This window comes from Aspergillus ambiguus, assembly GCF_047715705.1.
Source record: "Aspergillus ambiguus strain CBS 117.58 unplaced genomic scaffold BDV59scaffold_2, whole genome shotgun sequence".
Lineage (NCBI taxonomy): Eukaryota > Fungi > Ascomycota > Eurotiomycetes > Eurotiales > Aspergillaceae > Aspergillus > Aspergillus ambiguus.
This window is the reverse complement of record NW_027395515.1, coordinates 65,344-76,308: the sequence shown is the minus strand read 5'-3', so window position 1 is coordinate 76,308 and position 10,965 is coordinate 65,344. Positions and strand designations below refer to the sequence as shown.

General features: G+C 53.3%; 4 protein-coding genes across 4 annotated transcripts; all 4 read left to right on the top strand.

Moving 5' to 3' along the window:
* Nucleotides 1–1,447: 1,447 nt before the first annotated feature.
* BDV59DRAFT_167661 (uncharacterized protein) lies at nucleotides 1,448–1,792 on the top strand. The gene has a single exon (XM_073687952.1). It carries the CDS (start codon nucleotides 1,525–1,527, stop codon nucleotides 1,744–1,746), a length of 222 nt encoding a protein of 73 aa, XP_073552173.1. The 5' UTR covers nucleotides 1,448–1,524; the 3' UTR covers nucleotides 1,747–1,792.
* A 1,288-nt stretch (nucleotides 1,793–3,080) lies between these two features.
* On the top strand, nucleotides 3,081–4,713 carry BDV59DRAFT_167660 (uncharacterized protein). The gene is made up of 2 exons (XM_073687951.1): nucleotides 3,081–3,434; nucleotides 3,487–4,713. Exons 1-2 carry the CDS (start codon nucleotides 3,307–3,309, stop codon nucleotides 4,364–4,366), a joined length of 1,008 nt encoding a protein of 335 aa, XP_073552172.1. The 5' UTR covers nucleotides 3,081–3,306; the 3' UTR covers nucleotides 4,367–4,713.
* A 208-nt stretch (nucleotides 4,714–4,921) lies between these two features.
* Nucleotides 4,922–5,997, top strand: BDV59DRAFT_197704 (NADPH:quinone oxidoreductase family protein; the record flags this gene model as incomplete). The annotated part of the gene is made up of 2 exons (XM_073692985.1): nucleotides 4,922–4,954; nucleotides 5,008–5,997. 2 exons carry the CDS (start codon nucleotides 4,922–4,924, stop codon nucleotides 5,995–5,997), a joined length of 1,023 nt encoding a protein of 340 aa, XP_073552171.1.
* A 1,178-nt stretch (nucleotides 5,998–7,175) lies between these two features.
* pmcC (putative calcium transporting ATPase (Pmc1)) lies at nucleotides 7,176–10,817 on the top strand (the record flags this gene model as incomplete). The annotated part of the gene is made up of 7 exons (XM_073695180.1): nucleotides 7,176–7,820; nucleotides 7,871–8,289; nucleotides 8,330–8,499; nucleotides 8,553–9,434; nucleotides 9,491–9,891; nucleotides 9,946–10,085; nucleotides 10,184–10,817. 7 exons carry the CDS (start codon nucleotides 7,176–7,178, stop codon nucleotides 10,815–10,817), a joined length of 3,291 nt encoding a protein of 1,096 aa, XP_073552170.1.
* Between the last annotated feature and the right edge of the window lie 148 nt (nucleotides 10,818–10,965).

Here is a 10,965-nt window from a genome sequence, read left to right as displayed (position 1 = left end):
CGTAAGGGAATCTCTCAATGCGGACGAGTACATCTGCGAGGCAGTATATGTGGGGAACAAGTGACAGCCAGCAGTTGGCAACGACTGGCAAATAATATCCTATGCGGACGCAATTCGGGCCCAATGGACTCCATTGCTCAGAGCGATCACAGCCAGTCAGTGCATAAGCTGAACTCCCTTTGCTTTTTTTTTTGTCGCCGCTCCTGCTGTTCCAGCCTCCACCTTGGTGGCCACGGGGGGCCGAAGCTAAGAGTCCTATATCCGTCTGGCGTGATGAAGGATCCGAGTGCACCGTGCTACGAAAGGATCTACAGACATGGCGAGGGGGTCTGATGGAGGAGACGGGACCGAAATGCCTCAGTGATTATTTTGACGTAGTTGCAGGTTGCAGAACCCCAATTTAGACATCTGCAGCGGGGTTAGGTCTAGGATCCACGGGTGGTTCCGCGGAACGAGTCGAGCACGAGGCCTGTATGATGGATCAATCTCTCGATGCAGTTGGTACCTACACTAGTGTGTTGTGCAGCCGCCCCTGCTTCAGTCGTGCGCCGTAAGATCTTGCGGCAGATATATTGACGCAAACAATGCGGGATTGGACCTGTCTGAGCGATTGGTACGGTTCTGGCCATTGCCTTGGAGGAGTCCATGCTTGAAGAAGATGAAAGTGGGGGATGACGTGAAGAGGATGTCAACTGAGGCAATTCGCCGTCCAGTAGAGACAGACAGCAACCAGAGGGCCGTGGAGAAAGACGTGCCGGAATGGGAACCCAGACAGGGCTCGTCATGGTCAACGACATTGACTTCTGGCCTCGGCTAATTGTTAGTGACCTCTAGAGTCCGAGACTATCAGGACAACTCGGGGAGATCCCTAGGAGATCCACCCACGCTGGTCTGGTTGATCTTCTCTGGTGCCCCGGATCGATTGGACGGCGGGAGGGATTTGCGTGGATCCACCACGAGAGGCAGCCGTGAGTAATTCCGTGGGACGAAGAGGGGGGTTAATACACCTGCAGACTTGGGACGGTTGGAGGAGGATGTCGAGATAACCGCGCTTAATGCAATAACGCGCATATCAACCCCCTCCACTTCTGTCAACTAGGTCGCCTAGTCTATCCACTATTCTGACCAGTGCCGTCGATAGTGCGCAGACCGGTGAATGACTGGGTTTTGTTGGGCATTGATCGACCGACCCCTTCGTTTTGGTTTCCCAGGGAAGAGGCTGATTCGGGGAGTTGACGTGCTCTGATTGTGTTATGGATTGTTTATCTTGTGAACCATTGAACTGGGTAGAGAGAGCTGGGAGGAAGGTTCCAACGGTTCAGTTAAGTTTGTATGCGATGCCTTGGATAGGAGGTGATCGACAGGCGGTGATAACCTGATCATTTGATCAACCATGCCCAACTCAGAAGTGTATGCCGTAGGATTGCTGCACGAGATCTCAACCCACCCTTAATTTAATTTGAATTTTATACTTATTAATTCTTTAGGTAACATGGCCGACTAGATCTGAGGTCACTGGGCAACATGTCGAACCTTGCTCGACGCCTCCTCATGGGGATGGCTCTGGGTTGCCATGGACGGTCTTTGTTTCTCCGCATCGGATTCCGTCTAGAACCATTCCATCAAGTGTTCCATCTCCAAGGAGGGAACCATGGACGAGTCGATGACAAAGAAATGGGCGGCGGTTGCCGGAACTGGTCGCTGCCGAACTTGTCAGAAACTGCGCCAGGGGAGCTAGTTGGCTAGTCTGTCTCCCACGGAGAAACGAACAGAAGGAATCGGGCGATGAATGATAGCGTCACTAGGCCCGGTAGTCGGGATACGACTGCGTCCCTACATGCCGGGATGCTGCTGGGTACCCAATGGGAGGAGCGAGACCGTTCCCATTGCCCCTCCAACCAGGGTCGATCGTAGATGGACACCAACCCAGGAGATATACTTGCAGCAACGGGAAGATGGTGAGTCCCGTGCAGGGTACCTACACATGCCTACGAGCAGGTATATTCTGGACACTTCCTGGACACTCGTACAGCCTGGAGACATGGTCGTATCGTATCGTATTCGGTATGCTTCCGCGCCACTCCAGTGGTCCGTTAGATCCGCTAAACCCTATCCGGCAGTTCGATGTCCAGTTGGGCCGCTTCTTTGGGGTTAGTGGACGCCGTCTATACCGTATGGTATCCAGTTGCTTCGTTTCTTTGTCCTCTATCCTTCCGAGAGATCATGGACCATCTCAATGCATTCAGGAGGCCATTACGCAGACTGGCGGTCTTAACCCCCTGGGGAGGGACAGGAGCAGCTGGAGCCTGCACTGCCCTCGTCGCCTTCCAGATGGATCGCCCTTGGCGGGCGGACAGGTATAGGCCTGTTCGAGGACGGTGGATTTTCCACCGGGCTTAGAGCGGATTCCGTTAAATCCCTTATCTCTCTGTCAGGCGCTGTCAAGCGGAATCAGCTTGCATACGATCTCGCTGTGGCCCCAGCATTGGGAGATGGGATGGAGGGGGAAAAAGCAAATCCACCAGGAAGGGTTTGACATGACCAGGGGAGAGGAGTGTATAGGTCGAATGAGACTATTGACGGGCGACACGTCCGGGTCCCGATTGAAATATTCTCCTGGCGATCGATGGAGTTACTAGGGAAATTAGGGTAATTATTCGTTTTCATTTTCTTTTTATTTATAAATGTATATTCTTTTAGCCGACTAAGGTTGAAAGAGGCGAGAAGTGATAGATCCATCTTGAGGCTGATGGGAGACAGGCAGTGTTTTTTTTTTTCTTATTTTTTAAATTTTATTGTATGATTTTATCCTCGAAATTGAATTGACGATGAAGATCACCCTTTCCTACAATCCATTCGGCCATCTCCAACCAGACGATCCCCCCCTCTCCCATATCGTGCCAAAATGAGGAAATCCCTCTCTGCTGGGACGATCCTGACTTGACAGGACCCGAGACAATGGACGTGCCACCCCCTCGACCGGCCAATCACCGTTGCCGCTGGTCGATCTCCCATCATCCCGGGGAGGTCGACCGTCCGGTTAGTTCGTCCGGATCCGATGGGCACGAGCTTTCGGATCTCTCTATCCACATGCCCTCCATGGCCTGAGGTGCCGATAGTGGGCGGACATATATTCTGGAGATCCCCCGATCTCCCAGCGGAGCCCTCGGTCTCTCCCCGTCCTCGATCTCGGTGTTCTCATCCTATCCGTCTACCCTGCTGCTCTCCTGACCGGTCTACTTACTACCTTTCTCCTCCTACTTCTCCTATCCCCTCTTTCTGTCTTCCTTCTGTCCATTCGCCAGAATGAAGAATTCAATCCCCTCCGACGTGTGGGAGAGGAAGAAAGCCCTCATCGCGAAGCTCTACAAGGACGAAGAATGGCCCTTGAAACAAGTCATCAAGCAGATCCGCTCCGCCGACTTCAATCCCAGGTGAGAATCCAACCCCCAACAGTCCTTCAGACCGTCCTAACCGCCCTCCCAGTGAGACACAACTACGGAGTCGACTGAAGAAATGGCGTGTCACCAAGCCGTCTCGTCAGACCCGGAAGAAGTCCAACGCCAGTCAAGAGCCCACCGAGGACGACAGTAGCACCGAGTCCACCTCGCCCAAGTGTACTGCGTCGGTCTCTCCCAAGGGCCAAATCCGCTCGGAGCCTTCGAAACAGAGCACTCTTTCAATCACCACCCCGGACTGGTACTTCAATGGAGCCTATCCCAAGCCGGGGGTTCCCTTCGAGGACCCTGCCTGGATAGAACCCCATACCCCATTGACTCCCTCCGGCCCAGAACATCTCATCCCCTGCTCCAGTCCATACGACCCATCCTGTACCTCCCCCTTGGACGGGGTGTTGGTCAATCAGGGCTCGATGCCCCAGTTCCCCAATGCCCCCTACTCCGGCACAACCGAGTCCTGTCTTCAAGCCCCGGTGATGCCAACGACAACAAACGCTCCGGTGGCACCGATTTCTTGGTCCATGCCTCAATGGTTCGCCATGCCTCCAGAGTCTCAACCGTCGACGGGACCTTTTTATCCGGCCGCTCCGCTGAGCCCTCCGATCGATCCTTCCGTGCAGATGATGCCGCAGCCGCCCCATCGTCTGTTTTCATCTCAGTCTTCCGGCTACTCCCAGGCCTCTCCATTCCTCCCGGACAATACCGCCGGCGGTGATCCGTCCGCAGAGAATGCCTACCGACAGAACCCGTCAGAGAGAACGTCGTCAATGCCGTGCAAGATGTCCAGTCAACCACCGATTGGGCTGGTGAATCACTCACCTCCATACTACCATCCCGGACAGCATCCGATGTACTCCTATCCGGGGTCAGATCCTCTTATTCCAGGACCGATTAGCATCGGCCTTTAGACCGTTCGGCTCTGGGAAGCAGTCGTGACATGCCTCTCTTCTATCCCGAATCGTTTGCTTATACACCTGTTAATCTTCTGTTTCCTTTCTTTTCGTGTTCTTGTCTTGATACACCGTTCTTCTCACCTTAACGGTATTTTTTGATGCACCTCATATGATGCCGGGCCTTGGCGGGCCATGGCCTCCTGGCACCCGAGGGATGTATTTGATATCCATGTACTGCACGGGAGTTGGTTACGCATATACACTTGATGTTTTTATGGGTAAAGGTATATATGGGTCTGCATGCGGGTTCTGGGTGGTATTAGTTATTTAGTCTCGATCTAATAGAAAAAACGTCTCGCGATATTAGTACAAATGAACGTTCGTCCCGAAAGACCGGGTCGAGTTCCTTCCCAGTATTCTTGATTCTTATCCGACAACGGACCTCGGCACGTTCCCCGTCTTAAGAGCGCGGGGAAGCTTCCCATCCTTTTTCACCTCTCCCAACCCTCCCATCGCCAACCACCACAATCCCTCCTCTTTCTCTCGCATTAACCTCTCCCACTCACCACAATGCGCGCCATCCAAGTCAAAGAATACGTCAAAGTAAGCCTAGCCGACTCCTCACCCCCCGACCTCCCCATCCTCACCCCACCCAGGGCCCGTTAGACCTCCAAGTCTCAACCCTCCCCACCCCGGCTCCCTCCCCAAATGAATATCTCATCGAGATCCACTCCGCCGGCACCAACTTTTTCGACCTCCTCCAGATCCAGGGGAAATACCAGCACCAGCCGCCGCTCCCGTGGGTCGGCGGCGCCGAGTTCGCCGGCACCGTCATTGCCGTCCCAACCGCCCCGGCCAGCGCACCGCGCTTCCAGGTCGGTGACCGCGTCTTTGGCGCCACGCAGGGCGCCTACGCCACACACGTTCTCGCCGCCGAGCGCACGCTCCTCCCCATCCCGGCGGGCTGGAGTTTCGAGGACGCCGCAGGGCTCTTCGTGACGGCACCGACGTCCTACGGCGGGCTAGTGCACCGTGCGGGCGTGCAACCGGGCGACTGGGTGCTCGTGCATGCGGCGGCGGGCGGCGTCGGGCTTGCGGCCGTGCAGATCGCCAAGGCCAAGGGCGCGACGGTCATCGCGACGGCGAGCACCGAGCGGAAGCGCCAGGTCGCGCGCGACTTCGGCGCCGACTATGTCATCGACTACCGCGACAAGGCCTGGCCCGAGGAGGTCAAGCGGCTGTGTGGGCCGCAGCGCGGCGGCGTCGATATCGTCTACGACCCGGTGGGCATGATCGATGCGAGTCTGAAGTGCGTGGCGTGGAACGCGCGGCTGCTGGTGATCGGCTTTGCGGCGGGCAATATCGAGAAGGTGGCCCTGAACCGCGTGCTGCTGAAGAACGTGAGCATCGTGGGGTTGCATTGGGGGCAGTATGCGCGGTTTGAAACCGAGACTGTCGGCGCCGTGTGGCGGGGCATCTTTGATCTCGTGGCTCAGGGGAAATTCCGGGGCACCGCGTTTAAGGATGAGAGCTTTGTTGGGCTCGAGAGCGTGCCGAGGGCGCTACAGGCGTTGGGCAGTCGGGGGACGTGGGGGAAGGTGGTTGTGAAGGTCATTGATGATGAGCCGGAGAAAAGCAGGTTGTAGATTATTTATGTCTAAGTAGTATATAGGCAAAGAGTATGTAGGTGCGCAAGGAGTCATGCTCTCGTAAGAACGAAAACGCGAGCAACATGAACTATGAAGGCCCTGGCTTCCTCTAGCAACTGCTCAGGGATTGGACATCCCATCCTCGAATCCAGCTCCAGTCGGCCACACCCACAAGACGTGAATGTGATGACTGTCCTTCCGAGAAGGGTCCGTGTGGATGTCCGTCTACCATCGGAGATGGATAGAGGTGAGGACTGGGACAGCTGGATCGTGTCGTTGCTCCGCTAAGTATTAGTCTGGTAAGTCATCTGGTCATCAAAGAGGAATCATTAATCCTCCGCAGGGTTTGGTTGGAGGTATGGTCTTTTCCAGGTTGGGGAGTCCTGGCGGATGATGTTTTGAGGAAAATCGAGTTTTGCGGTTGGCGGTTTTGTTCGCCTACGGCTGAGTCATCCACTATCACCACGTGAAGATATGGCAGTCTACATCGCGAGTACTATCTCCGCTGCCATAGCGCTTGGATAAATCCCTGATTGGGATCAAGGTTTTGGCCAAAGGTCAAACTATAGTAATATCAAATCCCAAACCTAAGCCCATGCGATGTCCGGGTGACAGAGGGGGGCGGGGGCCGGTTGTTGCTTTGTTCAGCCATCTGCGTTAGACATTGAAATTGACCGAATCACCACTTCCTATTGAACCAGCACAGAACTAGACGCCTATAGGCCTTGTCTGCAGTTGAGCGGACAGCTATTTAAGCTCTGTGCCAGACGTTGGATGACCCAAGCGATGCACCTTATGCCAAGAGGGGCTGTGCAAATCGATATGGACGAATTAGAGTCGTCGGAGCCCAAGCAGACGATGAGGATGATCTGGATCTACTTCTTGGTCCATCTAACCAGGTCACAGCAGACTATGGATCTCTGCAAGTGTCAAGAGTAGCTACGTAGTCATTGCGTAGACGGAGAAGCTGATATCGCTGACACCATCACCATCGGGAACTGGGCCAAGGTGGCCTAGAAGAAGTATACATTGCCACCGTTGGTGACAAACTAGAGGGAATGGTCTGCTCAAGGGATACGTTCCCCGTCATACTTCACATATAAGTCCGGACAGTGACAGAATTTAGACATGTGTTCGTAACATCATCTCGTGCTTGGTTACTCGATTTGATGCAAATGGCCAAGCCAACCGTACCATTCTACATCCACGAGCCTCTGTCCGAGGCGCTGGCCCCAGACCCCCAAAATGAAACGGATTTCCAGGTAGACGACAATAAATTTGCTTTCTCGCCGGGACAATTGAATAAGCTCCTGAATCCAAAATCCCTTGCTGCTTTCTATGCCGTGGGTGGGCTTCACGGTCTTGAGTATGGACTACAGACCGATTTGACCGCCGGTTTATCAACAGATGAGAGTACCCTGCCCGGTTATGTCACGCTGGCGCAGATCCACGAAAACACAGCGTCAGGAGAAAAAGGCCCGCCGCGATACTCCGTTGGCACTTCTGTCTCCCTACAAGGGGAGCACCCGTCGCAGTTCTCCGATAGAATACGAGTATTCGGACGTAATGTCGTCCCCGAGCCCAGGAGAAAGAGCTTCCCAAGACTTCTCTGGGATGCATACAACGACAAAATAATCATTCTCCTAACTATTGCAGCTGTCGTGTCGTTATCCCTCGGCATATACGAAGCGGCGAGTGGACAGTCTCAGGTAGACTGGATCGAGGGAGTTGCCGTGTGCGTTGCTATTCTGATAGTAGTATTGGCAACAGCAGGGAATGATTGGCAGAAAGCGAGACAGTTTGCTAAGTTGAATAAACGGGTAACTTCTCTATGGGTCGCATCCTGATATTGTCTGTCTGACCTGTACAGAAAATTGATCGCCAAGTGAGGGTGATACGCTCGGGGAAGACCGACCTGGTCCATATCAGTGAACTGACCGTTGGGGACATTGTACACCTCGAGGCGGGGGACTCCGCCCCCTGCGACGGTGTTATTGTAACAAACCATGGAATAAAGTGTGACGAATCGTCAGCAACGGGTGAATCGGATCAGATCGAGAAGGTCAGCGGGGTTGAAGCGTGGAATAATATCAGCGGCGAAGGATCATCGGAGGAGTTGGATCCTTTCATTATATCCGGGAGCAAGGTCCTCGAAGGATTAGGGACGTACCTGGTGACCAGTGTCGGCACTCATTCGACTTATGGCAAAATCCTCAGTGCCTTGGGGACAGACAGCGATCCTACTCCGCTACAAGTAAAACTGTCTCGGCTAGCCAGCTGGATAGGATGGTTTGGATTGAGGTAGATGGTCCCTTGTGTTCCAATTAAGGCCACCCACTAATAGAAAAGAATTCAGCGCCGCTCTGCTTCTATTCATAGTCCTCTTCATCCGCTTCTCGGTGCAGTTACCGCAAAGTGACACTACACCTGCGGAAAAAGGCCAAAGATTCTTGGACATCCTGATAGTAGCGGTTACCGTCATCGTCGTTGCAATACCCGGTAAGGTAAAAAGTCTCCCTTGTTCAAAGAAGACCCGGCTAACGACTGCCAAGAGGGCCTCCCACTTGCAGTGACGTTGGCATTGGCATTTGCAACTGCTCGCATGCTGAAGGAGAATAACCTTGTACGACTGCTACGTGCCTGTGAGACCATGGGCAACGCTACGGTCATATGCTCTGATAAGACAGGAACTCTGACAGAGAACAAGATGACCGTAGTTGCAGGCTTTTTGGGCATTCGTGAGCTGTTCGGGGAACTACCAGCCAATAACCTCTCATACAGATATACCCCAGTTTCGGAAGTTTTGCAGAGTTTCCCGGGTGCTTTTAGGGAACTCCTTCGCGCGAGTGTCAGTTGCAACTCTACCGCATTCGAAGTTCAGAATGACGACGGAACGGAGTTTAGCGGCAACAAGACGGAGGTAGCTCTGCTTCAGTTCGCAAAGAGCCATCTTGGGATGACAAGCCTCGCCGAAGAGCAGGCGAATCTGCAATTAGCACATGTATACCCGTTTGATTCTACCCGCAAAGCCATGGCGGTGGTGTACAAGACTCCAACTGCGTATCGATTGCTCGTGAAGGGAGCAGCTGAGCTCATCCTTCGGCCTTCCACGGAAGTTATCCTGGCGGAGGAGTCAAATTCCCATGCGATTCAAAGAAGGCGAATGTCCGAGGAAGAACACCGGGCAATATCCGACACAGTCGCCATGTTTGCGGAAACGGGGTTACGAACCATAGGAATAGCCTATCGGGACTTTGATGTCTGGCCCCCCACTCATGGCAAAGGCCCTGGGAATGATTCAACCAGCTTCGAAACAGTTGTCAATGGCCTTACATGGATTGGAGCGTTTGGAATTCAGGACCCGCTACGCCCGGAGGTTGCCGATGCGATTCGGACCTGTCGCTCCGCTGGAGTCCAGGTTAAGATGGTTACCGGTGAGTCCTTTGGCCGCGTCTTTGTTCTTCCATCTTGAGAAGCCTAACTTGGCGAGGCGACAATATCGGCACCGCGCAAGCAATCGGCACGGCATGCGGCATAAAATCCCACGATGGGTTGATCATGGAAGGGTCGGCTTTCCGGAAACTGGGAGAAGACGATTTAGACCGCGTGCTTCCACGGCTGCAGGTCTTGGCGCGCTCATCCCCAGAGGACAAGAGGCTACTTGTCGAGCGTCTCAAGCGTCTTGGAGAGATCGTGGCTGTCACTGGCGATGGGACCAACGATGGCCCAGCCCTGAAGTCGGCCGATGTGGGATTCTCGATGGGAATGAGTGGGACTGAGGTAGCGAGAGAAGCCAGCTCGATAGTCCTTCTCGACGATAACTTCAAATCTATCGTTACTGCTATTGCTTGGGGGCGATCAGTCAATGATGCTGTTGCCAAATTCCTACAGGTATTCTTGTGATGCTGGCGGCATTCTTGAACTGCTGATACTGACGCCACACAGTTTCAAATTACCGTAAACATTACTGCTGTCTTGATAACAGTCGTGACAGCCATTTACAATAGTAAAAACGAGAGCACTTTTAAAGCGATTCAATTGCTGTGGTTGAATTTAATCATGGATACTTTCGCTGCATTAGCTTTGTGAGCAACCCCGGTGTATTTGGGTGAGAACATGGTGCCAGAGGCTTCACTCTCGCTCTCCTTCGGAAAAAAGAGACAGACTAATATCTTACTCCCAGAGCAACGGATCCGCCCACGGCGGACGTTTTGAAGCGACCACCAACTCCGAGAGATGCCCCGTTGTTTACCACCATTATGTGGAAGATGATACTGGGGCAATCCATATACAAGCTCGCGCTCTGCTTCACCCTTTATTTTGCGGGTGGTAAGATCCTTAACCTGAATACACAAGATCACACGGAACAGTTGAAACTCGACACAATCATTTTCAATACCTTTGTCTGGATGCAAATATTTAACGAGCTTAACTGCCGTCGTCTTGACAACAGATTCAACATCTTCGAGGGGATACACAGAAACTACTGGTTCTTGGCGATTAATGTGCTGATGGTAGGTGGCCAGATCCTGATCATATTTGTCGGAGGGGCTGCCTTCCATGTCACTAGACTCAATGGGGCACAATGGGCTATATGTATTATATGCGGCCTTATTTGCATCCCTTGGGCTGCCGTCTTGAAGTTAGTTCCTGACACATTCGTCGATGGCGTTCTTGGGGCCTGCACTGAGGTGCTAAGAGCACTTGGTCTACCAGTGAAGAGGGCATATACCGCTGCCAGGCGAGTTGTCACCCATCGCCAGGGATTCCGCAGGATCCGATTTGGTTCCGGAGCACAAACCTGCCGTGTTGCCTAGCTGTGGCCGCTGTGATATTATGACATTCGCCCTGCTCGCTGCTCACAGGGCTTTTTGTCCTGTTATAAGCTGATCGACAGTTATCGCGTCCGGATCATAGGCTCTGTATATTATAGTATCTGTATATGTCGCATTATAATGCTTGTGT

Bases quoted from the DNA above. Each gene is read 5' to 3' on its own strand.
- BDV59DRAFT_167660 (XM_073687951.1), top strand. From the start codon at position 3,307: ATGAAGAATTCAATCCCCTCCGACGTGTGGGAGAGGAAGAAAGCCCTC. The intron at 3,435-3,486 runs GTGAGAATCCAA...CCGCCCTCCCAG, and splicing joins TCCGCCGACTTCAATCCCAG to TGAGACACAACTACGGAGTC.
- BDV59DRAFT_167661 (XM_073687952.1), top strand. From the start codon at position 1,525: ATGTCGAACCTTGCTCGACGCCTCCTCATGGGGATGGCTCTGGGTTGC.